Source organism: Salmo trutta, chromosome 15, assembly GCF_901001165.1.
Source record: "Salmo trutta chromosome 15, fSalTru1.1, whole genome shotgun sequence".
NCBI lineage: Eukaryota > Metazoa > Chordata > Actinopteri > Salmoniformes > Salmonidae > Salmo > Salmo trutta.
In genome coordinates this window covers 62,291,955-62,313,890 of record NC_042971.1, presented here as the reverse complement: position 1 = coordinate 62,313,890, position 21,936 = coordinate 62,291,955, and the positions used below count along the sequence as shown (strand labels likewise).

The window sequence follows — 21,936 nt, the reverse complement described above, 5'->3', positions numbered from 1 at the left end:
TGTTGTTAACAACCGTCTTGCTGATTGACCAGAAGGACTGTGCGTGAACAGCATTTAAATATCCTGTGATAAATTATGCCATTACCACCTATAAGACATTATCATGTCATTATCCTACCAGACAGACATGAGGTCAGCTCGACTAGTTAGTTAGTGAAGTTCCCCCTATGTAGGTTACACTGAATTTCATATAGATTTTGGACATTCGGTAATGTCCAGGAGAAAGATCCAAAATGTCCTGTTTGTGACTAGAATTTGGTATTTGAAATCCTATGGACTTAATTATAAAAACGTTCATACAAATGCAATGAGATGTCATCAATGTCACATGTAGACGTATCATATATGAGCCATCCTCTCTCTCTCTCTCTCTGTCACACATGCGGACACTATTTGTGATAAATTATATTCAAAATAGAAACTCAGGAGATTCTCTTTTTAAATGTAGTTATAGTGTTTTGACCCCTAAACATACTGTTAATTTCTAAACATACTGTTCATTTCTAAACATTCTGTTCATTTCTAAACATACTGTTCATTTCTTGACATTCTGTCCATTGTATTTCTTGACATTCTCTCATATATTGAAGTGTGTGTGTGTGTGTGTGTGTGTGTGTGTGTGTGTGTGTGTGTGTGTCTGCTGCAGTTGAATAGCCCCTGCTGATGATGACTGGGCCTAACAAACAGCATCACTACATAACAGCCCCCTAACCCCACAGGAATTCAGCCTAATGGTCTGATTCAGAGGCTGTGTGTCCCAAATGGAAAATGTTCCCTATCTAGTGCACTGCTTTAGACCAGAGCCCTATGGAATCCTATTCCCTATATAGTGCACTACTTTAGACCAGAGCCCTATGGAACCCTATTCCCTATATAGTGCACTACTTTAGACCAGAGCCCTATGGAACCCTATTCCCTATATAGTGCACTACTTTAGACCAGAGCCCAATAGAACCCTATTCCCTATATAGTGCACTACTTTAGACCAGAGCCCAATAGAACCCTATTCCCTATATAGTACACTACTTTAGTCCAGAACCCTATAGAACCCTATTCCCTATATAGTGCACTACTTTAGACCAGAGCCCTATGGAACCCTATTCCCTATATAGTGCACTACTTTAGACCAGAGCCCTATGGAATCCTATTCCCTATATAGTGCACTAGGGCTCATAGGATTGTGGTCCAAAGAAGAGCACTTCTGGGACATAACGTATGATTCAGATCAGATTTGACGTCAACACAATATATCCACAGTGATTTAATGAAGTAACACCATAACACTCCCACATGTGAAATATGTCTCTTGGGTTTTTAAATCGTTACACACTGTATGGATAAAGAGTTGTCCATTCAAACAATTATTACGAATTCATTTTGCTTCTATTGGACTCTGAGGAGGATTCGCTGTTAAAACATTCGTCCTTCTTCTTCTGAACGTAATGTACACAAATACACGACTACCTTCTTACGTCCTTGTATCCACTGGGAGTAGGTCATTACATGTTAGATATTACTGCACTGTCGGAACTAGAAACATTTCGTCACACCAGCAATAACATCTGCTATCCACGTGTATGTGACCAATAACGTTTGATTTGATTTGATTCAGTGGTGATAACCACCATGAATCATCTGAATTCTCTGACTATGAGAATAATACACACTTAGTTTCACTGCGGGGATTCGGGGAATGGGTTCTCCTCTCTCGTCTACTGATGTACGCCAAGAGGATCTCCTTACATCCTCTCTTGGAGAAAGACATAACCACCCTGTTATCATCGACTTCACTACGACGTATTTCTACTTTTTTCTCCTAATTAGGATTAGGATATTTTCCTAAGGGCATTGTTCTATCTGGAGTAGAACAATGTACTAGACAGTGTCTGTTAGCCTGCCTGCCTGCCAATCAGCTCCGAACAAACCAAGACCTACTTTCAGAAACTTTAAATAGACAGTTTGTTATGCTAGGAATGATGATTTTTCATTGGTGAAGGAATGAGGATTTTTCATTGGTGAAGGAATGAGGATTTTTCATTGGTGAAGGAATGAGGATTTTTCATTGGTGAAGGAATGAGGATTTTTCATTGGTGAAGGAATGAGGATTTTTCATTGGTGAAGGAATGAGGATTTTTCATTGGTGAAGGCATGTTGACTTCTCATTGGTGAAGGCATGATGACTTTTCATTGGTGAAGGCATGTTGACTTTTCATTGGTGAAGGCCTGATGACTTTTCATTGGTGAAGGCCTGATGACTTTTCATTGGTGAAGACATTGGTCGTTGTGCCCTTAACATATCGGTCATGATTGTTCAGCAACGTTTGCGGAGGTCACATCTGCTGTTGTTGGTTACGGCTGTTATACTATTAACTAGGTCTGTCTGTACTGATCAGTTACCAGTAGGTCTGTCTGTACTGATCAGTTACCACTAGGTCTGTCTGCACTGATCAGTTACCAGTAGGTCTGTCTGCACTGTTCAGTAACCAGTAGGTCTGTCTGTACTGATCAGTTACCACTAGGTCTGTCTGCACTGATCAGTTACCACTAGGTCTGTCTGTACTGATCAGTTACCAGTAGGTCTGTCTGTTCTGATCAGTTACCAGTAGGTCTGTCAGTACTGATCAGTTACCAGTAGTTCTGTCAGTACTGATCAGTTACCAGTAGTTCTGTCTGTACTGATCAGTTACCAGTAGGTCTGTCAGTACTGATCAGTTACCAGTAGGTCTGTCTGTACTGTTCAGTTACCAGTAGGTCTGTCAGTACTGATCAGTTACCAGTTGGGCTGTCTGCACTGTTCAGTTACCAGTAGGTCTGTCTGCACTGTTCAGTTACCAGTAGGTCTGTCTGTACTGTTCAGTTACCAGTAGGTCTGTCTGTACTGTTCAGTTACCAGTAGGTCTGTCAGTACTGTTCAGTAACCAGTAGGTCTGTCTGTACTGATCAGTTACCAGTAGGTCTGTCTGTACTGATCAGTTACCAGTAGTTCTGTCTGTACTGATCAGTTACCAGTAGTTCTGTCAGTACTGATCAGTTACCACTAGGTCTGTCTGTTCTGATCAGTTACCAGTAGGTCTGTCAGTACTGATCAGTTACCAGTAGGTCTGTCTGTACTGATCAGTTACCAGTAGGTCTGTCTGTACTGATCAGTTACCAGTAGGTCTGTCAGTACTGATCAGTTACCACTAGGTCTGTCTGTTCTGATCAGTTTCCAGTAGGTCTGTCTGTACTGATCTATACTGATCAGTTACCACTAGGTCTGTCTATTGTGTGGCTCACTGAATGATCACTATAATTTGGGTTATGTGAAAAAAGTGTTTTTAATTTCAAATCTTCCCAAATGTGTTCTGTATACTAACTGTGTCCTTCCTGTGCTTCTGCAGTGAACTTGCTGGACTCTCGCTCTGTCATGGGGGACCTTGGGTGGATAGCTTACCCAAAGAACGGGGTGAGTGGTACTTCATAAATGCTCACACAAACCACACAAACTCAGTCTCCTTTTCAGTCTGCACCGGACCAATCCTCATCAGTATCAGTCCCAGCTCAGCCCCAGCCCAGCTCAACCTCAGGTCAACAAGAGAGACAAGACAAAGTCCAGAATAATAGGTTAAAATGTGAATTAATGTCCTATAGTTTGTTATTGCCTGTTGACTGCTACAGCTGAACTAAAAATGCCCTGTACATACTGAACCTGCATCCAGCCAAACAATGGCAACGCAGACACAAGATAACTAGCTAGATTTAGTAAACACTTAGCTTCATAATTACCAGCTAGCTAGATACAAATGGTATTGATCTAGCTCGCCAGCTAGTTGAGCATATAAAAAAAAAATCTAAATCTATAATCCAATAGCTATCTAGCTATTTAGCTATCAATTCATTGTGGCTAGATAGCTAGCCAACTTAGCATGTGTCCCTATAACGTGACATATGGTTTGATCAGCTTGCTAACAATTAGCATTCGCACCACAGTGGCTATTTTTTGTAGCTAGCTAGTTAAACATTACAAATTGGCAAGCAAAGATTATCATCATGTTATACATGGCTTAGCACATGAGCAATCAACATTAACAGCAGAAACCAACTGGCTAGCTCAGCTAACAGTCTTGATGTTGCTTCATCTCGCAACGAGCCATCGGTAAACAATTGCTTTTTGCGGGATGTAGCGAGCTGTAACGGTGACTGTATGCAACTGTCTAGCTAGCTACAGTGTCTTCGGAAAGTTTTCAGACCCCTTGAATCTATCCACATTTTGTTACATTACAGACTTATTCTAAAATTGATTACATAGTTTTTTCCCCCCTCATCAATCTACACACAATACAGCATAATGTCGAAGTGAAAACAGGTTTTTAGAAATGTTTGCTAATTTATAAAAAACCCCTGCAAATATCACATTTACGTAACTATTCAGACTCTTTACTCAGCACTTTGTTGAAACACCTTTGTCAGCGATTACAGCATCAAGTCTTCTTGGGTGTGATGCTACAAGCTTGGCACACTTGTATTTGGGAGTTTCTCTCATTTTTCTCTGCAGAGCCTCTCAAGCTATGTCAGGATGGATGGGGAGCGTCGCTGCACAGCTGTTTTCAGGTCTCTCCAGAGATATTCCATCGGGTTCAAGTCCGGGCTCTGGCTGGGCCAATCAAGGACATTCAGAGACTTGTCCCGAAGCAAGTATTGCATTGTCTTGGCTGTGTGCTTAGGGTCGTTGTCCTGTTGGAAGGTGAACCTTCGCCCCAGTCTGAGGTTCTGAGCACTCTGGAGCAGGCTTTCATCAAGGATCTCTCTGTACTTAGCTCCGTTCATCTTTCCCTCAATCCTGACTAGTCTCCCAGTCCCTGCCGTTGAAAAACATCGCCACAGCATGATGCTGCCACCACAATGCTTCACCGTAGGGATGGTACCAGGTTTCCTCCAGATGTGAAGCTTGGCATTCAGACCAGAGAATCTTGTTTCTCATGGTCTGAGTCTTGTCATGTGCCTTTTACTTTTACATAAAGGTGTGTTTGGTGGAGTGCTGCAGAGATGGTTGTCCTTCTGGAAGGTTCTCCCATTTCCACAGAGGAGCTCTGTCAGAGTGACCATTGGGTTCTTGGTCACCTACCTGATCAAGGCCCTTCTCCCCCGATTGCTCAGTTTGGCCAGGCGGCCAGCTCTAGGAAGAGTCTTGGTGGTTCCAAACTTCTTCCATTTTAGAATGATGGAGGCCACTGTGTTCTTGGGGACCTTCAATGCTGCAGACATGTTTTAGTACCCTTCCCCAGATCTGTGCCTCGACATAATCCTTTCTCGGAGCTCTATGGACAATTCCTTAGACCTCATAACATGGTCTTTTCTCTGATATGCACTGTCAACTATGGGACCTTATATAGACAGGTGTGCCTTTCCAAATCATGTCCAATCAACTGAATTTACCACAGGTGGACTGAAAATCAAGTTGTAAAAACATCTCAAGGATGATCAATGGAAACAGGATGCACCTGAGCTCAATTTCGAGTCTCATAGCAAAGGGTCTGAATACTGAGGTATAATAAGGTATTTCTGTTTTTCTAAAAACCTGTTTTCACTTTGTCATTATGGGGTATTGTGATGTCATTATGGGGTATTGTGATGTCATTATGGGGTATTGTGATGTCATTATGGGGTATTGTGTGTAGATTGATGAGGATTTTATTTCTTATTTAATCCATTTTAGAATAAGGATGAAAATGTAACAAAATGTGGAGAAATTCAAGGGGTCTGAATACTTTCCAAAGGCACTTTTAACTGTAGACTTTTAGCTAACAATAGCTAGCAATGAAAATGACATTTTGATACAATTGAGACAATAACATATGTACATGTAGCTATCTTGGCGTTTTTAACTGTAGACTTTTACCAGTGTATTGATTATGATGATTCACAGCAGACACTTTTAAAATAATCCTTATAAAATAATAAAATAAATAAATAAATAAAATAATCCTTCCCACTTGGCTTCAACCAGTCCTGACTGCTCTTTCTCTTTGCTCTATCTTATATTCTGTGTTGAGGGGCTAGGGGGGAATGCCTAGGGACTGAGCACTTGGGTTTGGTGTGCGTGATATTTAGTGCACAGTTGAGCCCCAGAAATAGTGTTTGCTTGGAGTGAGTTACAGGGTTCAAGTGGGAGAGAAACAGTGAACGGTGCATTCAGGAGTGAACAGGAGGATACAGAGTAGCGAGTGAAAGGAAGTAGAGAAATAGAGAAGGATTAAAAAAAGATGCAGGGAGGAAGACTCCAGGTAAAGGTCAGGTTAAGAAATGCTTTCTGTTATCATCAAACACAGTTGTTCTGTCTACAGGAACAGTCTGTATTGTACAGAGAAGAGAACAGGAGGGTAAAGATCTCTAACAGTGCCAACACTAATAAACTTTACGATCACCATTTCTAGATAGAAACGCAAACGTTGCAAGGTAAACCCAGTGATGCTGGTCAATTACACTGAGTATACAATAAATTAAGAACACCTTTTTGCCATGACATAGATGGACCAGGTGAATCCAGGTGAAAGTTATGATCCCTTATTGATGTCACTTGTTAAATCCACTTCAATCAGTGTAGATGAAGGGGGAGGAGACTTGAGAAAATGTAATTGAGACATGGATTGTGTGTGTGTGCCATTCAGAGGGTGAATGGGAAAGACAAAATATTTAAGTTTCTTTGAACGGGGCATGGTAGTAGGTGCCAGGCGCACCAGAGTGTGTCAAGAACTGCAACACTGCTGTGTTTTTCACGCTCAATAGTTTCCCGTGTTTATCAAGAATGGTCCATCACCCAAAGGACAGTGGGAAGTATTGGAGTCAACATGGGCCAGCATCCTTGTGGAATGCTTTCGACACCTTGTAGAGTCCATGCCCAGGCAAATTGAAGCTTTTCTGAGGGTAAAAGGGGGGTGTAACTCAATATTAGGACGGTGTTCCTAATGTTTTGTCCTCACAGTGTATCTTCGGTCCATCCTGGTTAATCCCTTTGTGTGAGTGTACTGTACCTCCAGTCGTTGTGAAGAGCACCTTGTTACATCTTCCTGGGTGCTTCCCAAATGGCTCCATATTCACTGTATAGTGGAGTACTTTTTACCAGATCCTTAAGGGCCCTTGTCAACTGTAGTGTATAGGGAGTAGGGTTTGGGAAGCACTCGCTGTTAGAGTAAGTGTGTGTTAGGCCTAATCTGTTTTAAAGCCGAGTCCAACCTGTTACTTTACATCCTGTTTATCAGCGTTAAGAGGATTTGTCTCTGTGGTCTCTACTGCGTGTGTGTGTGTGTGTGTGTGTTTTACTCTGCTGGGTCTGTCATCAGGGGTCCAACCAGACCTCAGACTCAGCACGGCACACAGATACGTGCATGTAGGCAGACAGACAGGCAGGCATGTAGGCAGACAGCCAGGCAGGCATGTAGGCAGACAGGCAGCCAGGCAGGCAGGCATGTAGGCCGGTAGGTAGGGCAGACAGACAGGCGCAAAAACTTTCACATGTGAAAATCACATTTGCTGTTTGAGTTGTACTGTCCCATTATCCTGTTACACCTGCTTAGCAGTCGTTCAATCTTCCCAACAGTTGGGATAATGGGACAATTCTGAGTATAACGCAATTTCTAACCTGTATTGAGGTGCGTTTTCTGAGCCATATCTCATGTCGGCTCAGCGGGTCCTTAATCTCTCGGAAAGTATTCAGACCCCTTCATTTTTCCACATTTTGTTACGTTACAGTCTTATTCTAAAATTGATTAAATTGTTCTTTCCCTTCATCAATCTACACACAATACCCCATAATGACAAAGCAAAAACATTTTTTTTGTGCAAATTTATTAAACATAACTGGAAATATCACATTTACATAAGTATTCAGACCATTTACTCAGTACTTTTTTGAAGCACCTTAAGTGGTGATTACAGTCTCAAGTCTTGGGTATGACGCTGCAAGCTTGGCACACCTGTATTTGGGGAGTTTCTCCCATTCTTCTCTGCAGATCCTCTCAAGCTCTGTCAGGTTGGATGGGGAGCATCGCTGCATAGATATTTTCAGGTCTCTCCAGAGATGTTCGATCGGGTTCTGGCTGCGCCACTCAAGGACATTCAGAGACTTGTCCCGAAGACACTCCTTTATTATCTTGGCTGTGTGCTTAGAGTCGTTGTCTTGTTGGAAGGTGAACCTTAGCCCCAGTCTGGCACACAGCCAAGACAACGCAGGACTGGCTTCGGGACAAGGCCCTTCCCCCACCCCCCCCCGATTGCTCAGTTTGGCCGGGCGGCCAGCTCTAGGAAGAGTCTTGGTTGTTCCAAACTTCATCCATTTTCGCTTTGTTATTATGGGGTATTGTGTGCAGATTGATCAAATGTTATTAGTCATGTGCGCCGAATACAAGTGTAGACCTTACAGTGAAATGCTTACTTATGAGCTCATAACCAACAATGTAGTTAAGAAAAATAAATAAATACAGATAAGAATAAGAAATAAAAGTAACAAGTAATTAAAGAGCAGCGGTAAAATAACAGTAGCGAGACAATATACGGGGGTACCGGTACAATGTGCAGGGGCACCGGTTAGTTGAGGTAATATGTACATGTAGGTAGAGTTATTAAAGTGACTATGCATAGATGATAACAACAGAGAGTAGCAGCTGTGTAAAAGAGGGGGGGGGGGCAATGCAAATAGTCTGGGTAGCCATTTAATTAGGTGTTCAGGAGTCTTATGGCTTGTGGGGTAGAAGCTGTTTAGAAGCCTCTTGGACCTAGACTTGGCACTCCGGTACCGTTTGCCGTGGGGTAGCAGAGAGAACAGTCTATGACCAGGGTGGCTGGAGTCTTTGACAATTTTTAGTGCCTTCCTCTGACACCGCCTGGTATAGAGGACCTGGATGGCAGGAAGCTTGGCCCCAGTGATGTACTAGGCCGTTCGCACTACCCTCTGTAGTGCCTCGCGGTTGGAGGCCGAGCAGTTGCCATACCAGGCGGGGATGCAACCAGTCAGAATGCTCTTGATGGTGCAGCTGTAGAACCTTTTTGAGGATCTGAGGACCTATGCCAAATCTTTTTCGTTTCCTGAGGGGGAATAGGTTTTGTCGTGCCCTCTTCACAACTGTCTTGGTGTGTTTGGACCATGATTGTTTATGTGGACACCAAGGAACTTGAAGCTCTCAACCTACTCCACTACAGCCCGATGAGAAATGGGGGCGTGCTCGGTCCTCTTTTTCATGTAGTCCACAATCATGAGACTTTTTAAAAAACATTTTAAACCATTTTATAATAAGTCTGTAACGTAACAAAATATAGAAAAAGTGAAGGTGTCTGAATACTTTCCGAATGCGCTGTAAACAGGAAGCCTGTTTGACCCGGTGCAGCTGTAAGCAAGCATATGGTCAGAATCTATTCTGGTTGCCAGACTGGTGGCCTAGTCAGTATGGGTAGGCTGCTAGGACCATCGCACCATAGCATGTTTCATCTCAGAGCCTAAACCAATGCAGGACATAGAAACACAATCAATTGATAAACTAAATATTGAACAATTATTTGTATTTTGCACTGTATGGGCCGTTGCATTTACTGTTAAATGGTTTGAATAGATAATCGATCATGCGTAATGCAGCCAGTGTTTTGGCCCTCGCTATAGGCGCCATGCATTTTTTTGGGGGGGTTTGAAAAATATGAAATCGTTCTACAGAAATATGATCTTATTTACCATTGCACTTTCTTTTAGAAATGTTCCAACATTTCCATACAGCAAACGAGGGCGTTTTGGGTACCATATAAGGTGAATGGAGGGCGTTTTGGTTACCATGTAAGGTGAATGGAGGGCGTTTTGGGTACCATGTAAGGTGAATGGAGGGCGTTTTGGGTACCATGTAAGGTGAATGGAGGGCGTTTTGGGTACCATATAAGGTGAATGGCTCTGAATTATCAATTAAAACATGCTTATATGTTGCGTGAGACAGTTTGATAAATCCCAATAATTTGGGGCGCGCGAAAATTCTACAATCTCCACGTACGGCAAAATTTAGTAAGACCTAATTTAGTAAATTCGCACAGTTAATACATTAGGCCCAACATCTTAACCAAATTGAAGACTTATGGGAGATTCTGGAGCGGCGCCCGAGACAGCGTTTTACACCACCATCAACAAAACACCAAATTATGAAATTTATCTCGGAAAGAATGATGTCACATCCTCTCCAATAGAGTTCTAGACACTTGTAGAATTTATGCCAAGGAGCTTTGAAGCTGTTCTGGCAACTCGTGGGCGCCCAATGCCCTTTTAAGACCTGCAGCTTCACACTAGGCATGGACAATTGTTATTTACTGCTACTCTTTTTAATTATTTGTTATTCTTATCTCTTACCTTTTTTATTTTTGTGGTATTTTTCTTAAAACTATATTGTTGGTTAAAGGTCTTGTAAGTAAGCATTTCACTGTAAGGTCTACCTACACCTGTTGTATTCAGTGCATGTGACAGATAACATTTGATTTGATTTGACACATATCTACGTAGTCCTATTTCACAGTTGTAGCTTTGTCCTAGATCATTCTATACTTTACATACCGTCCTAGTGCACCACTTCTCTATATCACACAGCTGATTATGTATGTTAGGAAGCCCCACATCAGAGACAGCTGATTATGTATGTTAGGAAGACCCACATCAGAGACAGCTGATTATGTATGTTAGGAAGCCCCACATCAGAGACAGCTGATTATGTATGTTAGGAAGCCCCACATCAGAGACAGCTGATTATGTATGTTAGGAAGCCCCACATCAGAGACAGCTGATTATGGACACATTATATAGTCTGTGATAAGGAACATTATACAGTTCCACCAGATCACAGACATGTATTGGTGACCACATTACGGAGTCATGAAAGGACGCTATTAGCTGGCTGATGAAAGGATTCAATTGGCTGGGGGGTGATGGCGGTTGGAGCAGAAAGATGTTTATAGCTGTCCCAGTCTTTAGCGCAGAGACATTAGAAACACATCTGTGTGTGTGTGTGTGTGTGTGTGTGTGTGTGTGTGTCAGTCATTATAATACACCTCCCATCTGTCTGAAGCCTCCTGGGTTTAGAGGAAAATATCATCATTACAGCCAGTCAGTCAGAGACCACTAGGACCCTGGTCTCTCTGACGGGGCTGGCTGAATGAGTCTCAAAGCCCAGTCAGTCAGAGACCACTAGGACCCTGGTCTCTCTGACGGGGCTGGCTGAATGAGTCTCAAAGCCCAGTCAGTCAGAGACCACTAGGACCCTGGTCTCTCAGACGGGGCTGGCTACTAGCTGGAATGAGATGTAATTTCTAAGTTAATGGAAGCTGATTACTGAGGAGTGAATTATTAATGTTGTATTTTACTTTGTCAGTTGAAGTGGAGTTAAACTGTAACCATTATATTAGCAGCTTGTAAAAAAACGGTTTCAATAGCTGGTTCACAACCCAGACGCAACCCAGACGCAACCCAGACGCAACCCAGACGCAACCCAGACGCAACCCAGACGCAACCCAGACGCAACCCACACGCAACCCACACGCAACCCACACGCAACCCACACGCAACCCACACACAACTTACACATTTTCTACCATCCTCACCAGCTACACTATTATTCCACCGGTTCTGGTCCATAGTAGCAACCTGTAGATAGGTTCTGGTCCATAGTAGTAACCTGTAGACAATAGGTTAGGTTCTGGTCCATAGTAGTAACCTGTAGACAATAGGTTAGGTTCTGGTCCATAGTAGTAACCTGTAGACAATAGGTTAGGTTCTGGTCCATAGTAGTAACCTGTAGACAATAGGTTAGGTTCTGGTCCATAGTAGTAACCTGTAGACAATAGGTTAGGTTCTGGTCCATAGTAGTAACCTGTAGACAATAGGCTAGGTTCTGGTCCATAGTAGTAACCTGTAGACGATAGGTTCTGGTCCATAGTAGTAACCTGTAGACGATAGGTTCTGGTCCATAGTAGTAACCTGTAGACAATAGGTTCTGGTCCATAGTAGTAACCTGTAGACAATAGGTTCTGGTCCATAGTAGTAACCTGTAGATGATAACTACTTAACAGTATCTAATTACAACATAACCCAGTTAGCTGTAACTGAACATGAACAATGTTTGACATCTTTCCATCTCTCTATTTCCCTTCTTTCTCTACAGTGGGAGGAGATAGGTGAGGTGGATGAGAACTATGCTCCCATCCACACGTACCAGGTGTGTAAAGTGATGGAACACAACCAGAACAACTGGCTACAGACCAACCTCATCCTCAACGAGGGAGCTCAGAGAGTGTTCGTGGAGCTACAGTTCACCCTGAGGGACTGTAACAGCCTTCCGGGTGGCGTTGGTACCTGCAAGGAGACCTTCAACATGTACTACTACGAGTCTAACGATGAGGAAGGGAGGAACCTCAGGGAAAGCCAGTACTCTAAGGTAGACACCATAGCTGCTGACGAGAGCTTTACGGAGTTAGACCTGGGAGACAGAGTGATGAAGCTGAATACAGAGGTTAGGGATCTGGGACCGTTGATGAAGAAGGGCTTCTACTTGGCGTTTCAGGACCTGGGAGCCTGTGTAGCGTTGGTCTCCGTCAGGGTGTTCTATAAGAAGTGTCCCTTCATTGTGAGGAACCTAGCTCAGTTCCAGGACACAATTACAGGGTCGGACTCCTCCCAGCTGCTGGAGGTGGCAGGAAAATGTGTCAACAACTCGGTGGCGGAAGACCTACCCAGGATGCACTGCAGCGCAGAGGGGGAGTGGCTAGTGCCCATCGGGAAGTGTGTGTGCCAGGCGGGGTTTGAGGAAGTGAACGACAGTTGTCAAGGTATGTACTGAATCAAATTGTTTATACACACAAGCAGGGACTGAACTTAAAGATCTTAGGCCCTGGCCAGCAAGTATAACATTGAGGTCCAAAATATGTTCCATGCGATGTTTGAAAAGACAGAATTTCATGGGCTAGTTTGGTACTTTTTCTCCTAACCCAGTCTGAAAAGTACTAGCCTCAGGCTACATTTCAACCCCTGTGTACCAGTATGGCTCTGTGCATGGAATGTGATGAGATGGGTTGTGTTCACATCATAATAAGGACAGGCATAGACAAACATAGTATTACACTTGAAATGTTTTTCTCCTAATGAACAATATCATAATGTACCCTTATGTTATAGCTGTCTTGGTGGCATTGATGATAACAAGGAAACTGTTAGCTAGCTATAGGCTATCAGCCATAGTCACTGCTCAGAAGAGGTGATCGGGGTAAAGTGAGTAAACTACTACCTCTCTCTACGTGTGTGTGTGTGTCTCTTGAGTGACTTTGTGTCTTTTTTAATTTTAATTTCACATTTATTTAACCAGGTAGGCCAGTTGAGAACAAGTTCTCATTTACAACTGCGACCTGGCCAAGATAAAGCAAAGCAGTGCGACACAAACAACAACACAGAGTTACACATTGGATAAACAAGCGTACAGTCAATAACACAATAGAAAAAGTCTATATACAGAATGGTGTCGTCTGCATAGAGGTGGATCAGAGAATCACCAGTAGCAAGAGCGACATCATTGATATACACAGAGAAAAGAGTCAGCCCGAGAATTGAACCCTGTGGCACCCCCATAGACTGCCAGAGGTCCGGACAACAGGCCCTCCGATTTGACACACTGAACTCTATCTGAGAAGTAGTTGGTGAACCAGGCGAAGCAGTCATTTGAGAAACCAAGGCTGTTGAGTCTGCCGATAAGAATGCAGTGATTGACAGAGTCGAAAGCCTTGGCCAGCTTGATGAAGACGGCTGCACAGTACTGTCTTTTATCAGTGGTGGTTATGATATTGTTTAGGACCAGATTGCATAGCGGAGAAGGTACGTTGGGATTCGAAACGGTCGGTAATCTGTTCGTTAACTTGGCTTTTGAAGACCTTAGAAAGGCAGGGCAGGATGGATATAGATCTGTAACAGTTTGGGTCTAGAGTGTCACCCTCTTTGAAGAGGGGGATAACTGCGGCAGCTTTCCAATCTTTAGGGATCTCGGACGATACGAGAGAGAGGTTGAACAGGCTAGTAAAAGCAACAATTGCAGCTGATCATTTTAGAAAGAGAGGGTCCAGATTGTCTAGCCCAGCTGATATGTAGGGATCCAGATTTTGCAGCTCTTTCAGAACATCAGCTATCTGGATTTGGGTGAAGGAGAAGGGGGGGGGGGGCTTGGGAAAGTTGCTGCGGGGGGTGCACAGCTGTTGGCCCGGGGTAGCCAGGTGTAAAGCCGGCCGTAGAAAAATGCTTATTGAAGATGGCGTAGCAGTCAGACGTCTTTGTCCTCTTCTTGTCGTGTCCCGTGTATATATCTTTTTATATTTTTTTTCTTCGCATGTATTTAAAAAAATATTTTTCTTAACCTCAACTTCAACATACTCTCCTGCAATCCGCCTCACCCAATGTGATATGGATCTGCTATTTTCTTTACTTTTGAACCGGAACCCCTAGCAGTCATCAGCTACCGGTCAACTCTCACCAGGATGTTTTTGTGCTGGTCAAGGGCAGTCAAGTCTGGAGTGAACCAAGGGCTGTCTCTGTTCTTAGTTCTACATTTTTTGACCTGGTTATGCTTATTTAAGATGGTGAGGAAAGCACTTTTAACGGATAACCAGGCATCCTCTATTGACGGGAAGAGGTCAATATCCTTCCAGGATACCCGGGCCAGGTCGATTAGAAAGGCCTGCTCGCTGAAGTGTTTTAGGGAGCGTTTGACAGTGATGAGGGGTGGTCATCTACACGTTCCGCTAGCGGAACGTCTGCTCCAATATCCAATGATGGGCGGGGCGCGAAATACAAACTCCTCTAAAATCCGAAAACTTCCACTTTTCAAACATATGACTATTTTACAGCTATTTAAAGACAAGACTCTCCTTTATCTAACCACACTGTCCGATTTCAAAAAGGCTTTACAGCGAAAGCAAAACATTAGATTATGTCAGCAGAGTACCCAGCCAGAAATAATCAGACACCCATTTTTCAAGCTAGCATATAATGTCACATAAACCCAAACCACAGCTAAATGCAGCACTAACCTTTTATGATCTTCATCAGATGACACACCTAGGACATTGTTATACAATACATGCATGTCTGTTCAATCAAGTTCATATTTATATCAAAAACCAGCTTTTTACATTAGCATGTGACGTTCAGAACTAGCATTCCCACCGAACACTTCCGGTGATTTTACTAAATTACTCACGATAAACGTTCACAAAAAGCATAACAATTATTTTAAGAATTATAGATACAGAACTCCTCTATGCACTCGATATGTCCGATTTTAAAATAGCTTTTCGGATGAAGCACATTTTGCAATAATCTAAGTACATAGCCCGGCATCACAGGGCTAGCTATTTAGACACCCACACAGTTTAGCCTTCACCAAAATCACATTTCCTATAAGAAAAATGTTCTTACCTTTGGTGTTCTTCGTCAGAATGCAGTCCCAGGACTTCTACTTCAATAACAAATGTAGGTTTGGTCCCAAATAATCCATCGTTATGTTCCATCAGCGACGTTTTGTTCGTGCGTTCTAGACACTATCCCAACGCTAAATCTCGGTCATGAGCATGGCGCAGAATGTGACAAAAAAATTCTAAATATTCCATTACCGTACTTCGAAGCATGTCAACCGCTGTTTAAAACCAATTTTTATGCAATTTATCTCGTAGAAAAGCGATAATATTCCGACCAGGAAGGTGCATGCCTGTAAACTGAGGGAAAAACCGAAAGGCGGGGGCGGGGCGGGTCGCGAGCGTAAGGCTTACTCCACTGAGAGACCACTTAGCTTTTGCTCTCCTTTGTTTCAGCCAGGGCTTTGAATTACGTCATTCCTGTTTTTCCCGGGCTCTGAGAGGCCATTGGAGACGTGGGTATTGTCACGTAACAGCAGAGATCCTTAGTTTTTGGAAGAGATGTCAAAGAAAGAAAATAAATGGTCAGAGAGGGTACTTCATGAACAGAACCATCTCAGGTTTTTGCCTGCCATAGGAGTTCTGTTATACTCACAGACACCATTCAAACAGTTTTAGAAACTTTGGAGTGTTTTCTCTCCAAAGCTAATAATTATATGCATATTCTAGTTTCTGGGCAGGACTAATAATCAGATTAAATCGGGTACGTTTTTTATCCAGCCGTGAAAATACTGCCCCCTAGCCATAAGAGGTTAAGCCAGATGAGGTCTCCGAATGTGAGGGGGTGGGACAAAAGAGCTATCTAAGGCAAGGTGAGCGGGACTGAGGGCTCTACAGTGAAATAAAACAATTAGGACTAGCCTAGACAGCAGTAGACAAGGCATATTGACATTAGATAGAGGCATAAAGCAGTCACAGGTGTGACTGCTAACTTTTAAGTTCCTTGCTCAGAACATGAGAACATATGAAAGCTGGTGGTTCTTTTTAACATGAGTCTTCAATATTCCCCATTGAGAAGTTTTAGGTTGTAGTTATTATAGGATTTATAGGACTATTTCTCTCTATACCATTTGTATTTCATATACCTTTGAATATTGGATGTTCTTATAGGCACTATAGTATTGCCAGCGTAATCTTGGGAGTTGATAGGCTTGAAGTCATAAACAGCACTGTGCTTCAAGCATTTCGAGGAGCTGCTGGTAAACGCAGGAAAGTGCTGTTTTAATGAATGCTTACGAGCCTGCTGCTGCCTACCAGAGCTCAGTCAGACTGCTCTATCAAATATGAAATCATAGACTTAATAATAATATAATAAACACACAGAAATACGAGCCTTAGGTCATTAATATGGTCAAATCCGGAAACTATCATTTCGAAAACAAAACGTTTATTCTTTCAGTGAAATACGGAATCGATCCGTATTTTATCGAACAGGTGGCAACCCTAAGTCTAAATATTGCTGTTACATTGCACAACCTTCAATGTTATGTCATAATTTTGTAAAATTCTCGCAAATTAATTACGGTCTTTGTTAGGAATAAATGGTCTTCACCCAGTTCGCAACGAGCCAGGCGGCCCAAACTGCTGCATATACCCTGACTCTGCTTGCACTGAACTTAAGAGAAGTGACACAATTTCCCTAGTTAATATTACCTGCTAACATGAATTTCTTTTAACTAAATATGCAGGTTAAAAATATATACTTGTGTATTGATTTTAAGAAAGGCATTGATGTTTATGGTTAGGTACATTGGTGCAACAACAGTGCTTTTTTCGCGAATGCGTTTTTGTTAAATCATCACCCGTTCGGCGAAATAGGCTGTGATTCGATGATAAATTAACAGCCACCGCATTGATTATATGCAACGCAGGACACGCTAGTTAAACTAGTAATATCCTCAACCATGTGTAGTTAACTAGTGTGTAAGGGCTGCGTACTGGCGGCAGAGAAGTCAGAGGAGAGCAAAAACTGTGTTTCCAACGGCACAGTTTAATAATAAAAACCCACCGGAAAACAGAACAATCAATAAATGGGTACATATATATATATATATATATCTTTTTTTTTTTTATTATTATTTTTTATTTCACCTTTATTTAACCAGGTAGGCCAGTTGAGAACAAGTTCTCATTTACAACTGCGACCTGGCCAAGATAAAGCAAAGCAGTGTGACACAAACAACACAGAGTTACACATGGGGTAAACAATAAACAAGCCAATAACACAATAAACAAGTCAATGACACAGTAGAAAAAAAAAGAAAGTCTATATACAGTGTGTGCAAAAGGCATGAGGAGGTAGGCAATAAATAGGCCATAGGAGCAAATAATTACAATTTAGCAGATTAACACTGGAGTGATAAATGAGCATATGATGATGTGCAAGTAGAAATACTGGTGTGCAAAAGAGCAGAAAAGTAAATAAAATAAAAACGGTATGGGGATGAGGTAGGTAGATTGGGTGGGCAATTTACAGATGGACTATGTACAGCTGCAGCGATCGGTTAGCAGCTCAGGTAGCTGATGTTTAAAGTTGGTGAGGGAAATATAAGTCTCCAACTTCAGCGATTTTTATTTTATTTTTATTTTATTTTTTGCAATTTTTGCAACATAACCCGACGCACACCAGACACAACGTGCACAAACACTTACAATAAACAATACCGGACAAGGACATGGGGGGAACAGAGGGTTAAATACACAACATGTAATTGATGGAATTGAAACCAGGTGTGTGGGAAGACAAGACAAAACAAATGGAAACTGAAAGGTGGATCGGCGATGGCTGGAAGACCGGTGATGCCGAACGTCGCCCGAACAAGGAGAGGGACCGACTTCGGAGGAAGTCATAACATAGTGACTTATGTTAAGATTGATTCCTTTTTATAAGATAAGTTTAATGCTAGCTAGTAACTTACCTTGGCTCCCTGCTGCACTCGCGTAACAAGTGGTCAGCCTGCCACGTAGTCTCCTCGTGGATTGCAATGATCGGCGTCCAAAAATGCCGATTACCGATTGTTATGAAAACTTGAAATTGGCCCTAATTAATCGGCCATGCCTGTTAATTGGTCGACCTCTAGTGCTGTGTTGTGTCTGATGTGGGGCTGTGTGGTGTCTGATGTGGTGCTGTGTGGTGTCTGATGTGGTGTCTGTGGGGCTGTGTGGTGTCTGATGTGGGGCTGTGTGGTGGCTGTGTGGTGTCTGATGTGGTGCTGTGTGGTGCTGTATGGTGTCTGATGTGGGGCTGTGTGGTGTCTGATGTGGTGCTGTGTGGTGTCTGCTGTGGTGCCTGATGTGGTGCTGTGTGGTGTCTGATGTGGTGCTGTGTGGAGTCTGATATCTGGTGTTGTCTGATGTGGTGCTGTGTGGTGTCTGATATCTGGTGTTGTCTGATGTGGGGCTGTGGTGGTGTCTGTGGTGTCTGATGTGGTGCTGTGGTGTTGTCTGATGTGGGGCTGTGGGGTTGTCTGATGTGGGGCTGTGGTGTTGTCTGATGTGGGGCTGTGGTGTTGTCTGATGTGGTGCTGTGGTGTTGTCTGATGTGGGGCTGTGGTGGTGTCTGATGTGGGGCTGTGTGGTGTCTGATATCTGGTGTTGTCTGATGTGGAGCCAAACTGTCTTGTTGTCTCCCTCTCTCTTTCAGAGCCAACAGCTTTACTCCCGTTCCCATGGTTACCACAAAATACCTCTCGTCTGTGTCCGTCTCTTTGAAGAAAATGTTACACTTGAAAATGTATCTGTTTGTCCTCAGTTAGCTTGTTAGGTGGGTAGGGGCAGGTGTTAGGTGATGTACTAGACTGCACCCTGACCTTTTCGGTCAAACACATTCATAGTAGGCCTATTTAAAAGGCTTTCATAGTATTTAATAGGGTAATATTATATTCATATTATAATATTATTATCAATATTTTATAGCTAATATTAATATACAGTGGCAAGAAAAAGTACGTGAACCCTTTGGAATTACCTGAATTTCTGAATAAATTGTTCATAAAATTTGATCTGATCTTCATCTAAGTCACAACAACAAACAAACACATTGTGCTTATACTAATAACACACACACGTTATTGTATTTTTCTTGTCTATATTGAAAACATCATTTAAACATTCACAGTGTAGGTTGGGAAAAGTATGTGAACCCCTAGGCTAATGACTTCTCCAAAAGCTAATTGGAGTCAGGAGTCAACTAACCTGGAGTCCAATCAATGAGACGAGATTGGAGATGTTGGTTACATCTGCCTTGCCCTATAAAAAAACACTCACAAAAATGTGAGTATGCTATTCACAAAAGCATTGCCTGACGTGAACCCTGCCTCGATCAAAATAGATCTCAGAAGACCTAAGATTAAGAATTGTTGACTTGCATGAACCTGAAAAGGGTAACAAAAGTATCTCTAAAAGCCTGGATGTTCATCAGTCCACGTTAAGACAAATTGTCTATAAATGGAGAAAGTTCAGCACTGTTGCTACTCTCCCTTGGAGTGGCCGTCCTGCAAAGATGACTGCAAGAGCACAGCGCAGAATGCTCAATGAGGCTAAGAAGAATTCTAGTGTCAGCTTAAGACTTACAGAAATCTCTGGAACATGCTAACATCTCTGTTGACGAGTCTACGATACGTAAAACACTAAACAAGAATGGTGTTCATGGGAGGACACCATGGAAGAAGCCACTGCTGTCCGAAAAAAACATTGCTGCACGTCTGAACTTTGCCAAAGTTAACCTGGATGTTCCACAGCGCTACTGGCAAAATATTCTGTGGACAGATGAAACTAAAGTTGAGTTGTTTGGAAGGAACAAACATGTGTGGAGAAATAAGGCACAGCACACCAACATCAAAACCTCATCCCAACTGTAAAGTATGGTGGAGGGAGAGTCATGGTTTGGGGTTGCTTTGCTGCCTCAGGGCCTGGACAGCTTGCTGTCATTGATTAGAAAAATGAATTCCCATGTTTATCAAGACGTTTTGCAGGAGAATGTTAGGCTATCTGTCCGCCAATTGAAGCTCAACAGAAGTTGAGTGATGCAAACAGGACAATGACCCAAAACATAGAAGTAAATCAACAACAGAATGAACAACAGAAGAAAATACACCTTCTGGAGTGGTCCAGTCAGAGTCCTGACCTCAACCCGATTGAGATGCAGTGTCCTGACCTCAAGAGAGCAGTTCACACCAGACATCCTAAGAATATTGCTGAACTGAAACAGTTGTGTAAAGAGGAATGGGCCACAATTCCTCCTGGCCGTTGTGCAGGTCTGATCCGCAACTACAGAAAACATTTGGTTGAGGTTATTGCTGCCAAAGTAGGGTCAACCAGTTATTAAATCCAAGGGTTCACATCCTTTTCCCACTGTGAATGTTTACATGGTGTGTTCAATAAAGACATGAAAACGTATCATTGTTTTGTGTGTTATTAGTTTTAGCAGACTGTGTTTGTCTATTGTTGTGACCTAGATGAAGATCAGATCACATTTTATGACCAGTTTATGCAGAAATCCAGGTATTTCCAAAGGGTTCACATACTTTTCCTTGCCGCTGTAATTAATTATTATTCATGTATTAATCTGTAGGGTTTAAAGACTATTATTCCACTTTATTTGATATCAAACTCGCATCATTTTAGGCTCAATGTTCCGAGCGACTGTTCGGATGTCATTGTAGTGAAATAAACTAAACATCCTGAGGGCCATTCAGCATTGTCCTTGGTATCCAGGTCCCTAGACGCCTATTGGATGCCATTGGCTGCTCATCAAGCGTAAGATGATAGAGACAGACCCCCACAATTTACCCCAATTTACCCCCACTGCTGCTACTACTACTACTACTACTACTACTACTACTACTACTACTACTACTACTACTGCTGATACTGCTGATACTGCTACTGCTGCTACTACTTCTGCTACTACTGCTGCTACTGCTACTACTGCTGATACTACTACTACTGCTACTCCTACTGCTGCTGCTACTACTTCTCCTACTACTGCTGCTGCTGCTACTGCTACTGCTGCTACTACTGCTACTACTACTACTGCTGCTACTACTACTACTACTGCTACTACTAATGCTATTACTATTGCTACTGCTATTACTACTAGTACTACGTACAACTACTGCTGCTACTGTAACTAATACTGTTACTGCTATTACTACTATTACTGCTACTGCTGCTATTACTACTACCTCTGCTGATGCTGCTACTACTACTACTAGTTCTACTACTACTACTGCAACTGCTGCTACTACTACTACTACTGCTACTACTACTGATACTACTACTGCTACTACTACTGATACTACTACTAATGATAATACTGCTACTGCTGATGCTGCTACTACTAGTTATGCTACTGATACTACTACTACTACTACTACTACTACTACTACTGCAACTGCTACTACTACTGCTACTACTAGTACTACTACTCATACTACAGCTACTGCTACTAGTACTACTACTACTGCTACTACTACTGCTGCTACTAGTACT

General features: G+C 42.5%; 1 protein-coding gene across 1 annotated transcript in view; it reads left to right on the top strand.

Moving 5' to 3' along the window:
• epha5 (EPH receptor A5) overlaps nucleotides 1-21,936 on the top strand; it is a 130,573-nt gene that overhangs the window by 913 nt on the left and 107,724 nt on the right. Inside the window, exons 2-3 of the mRNA XM_029692447.1 lie at nucleotides 3,381-3,445; nucleotides 12,156-12,819. Of these exons, the coding sequence (XP_029548307.1) occupies nucleotides 3,381-3,445; nucleotides 12,156-12,819 (729 nt within the window). The remainder of the gene's footprint in view (nucleotides 1-3,380; nucleotides 3,446-12,155; nucleotides 12,820-21,936) is intronic.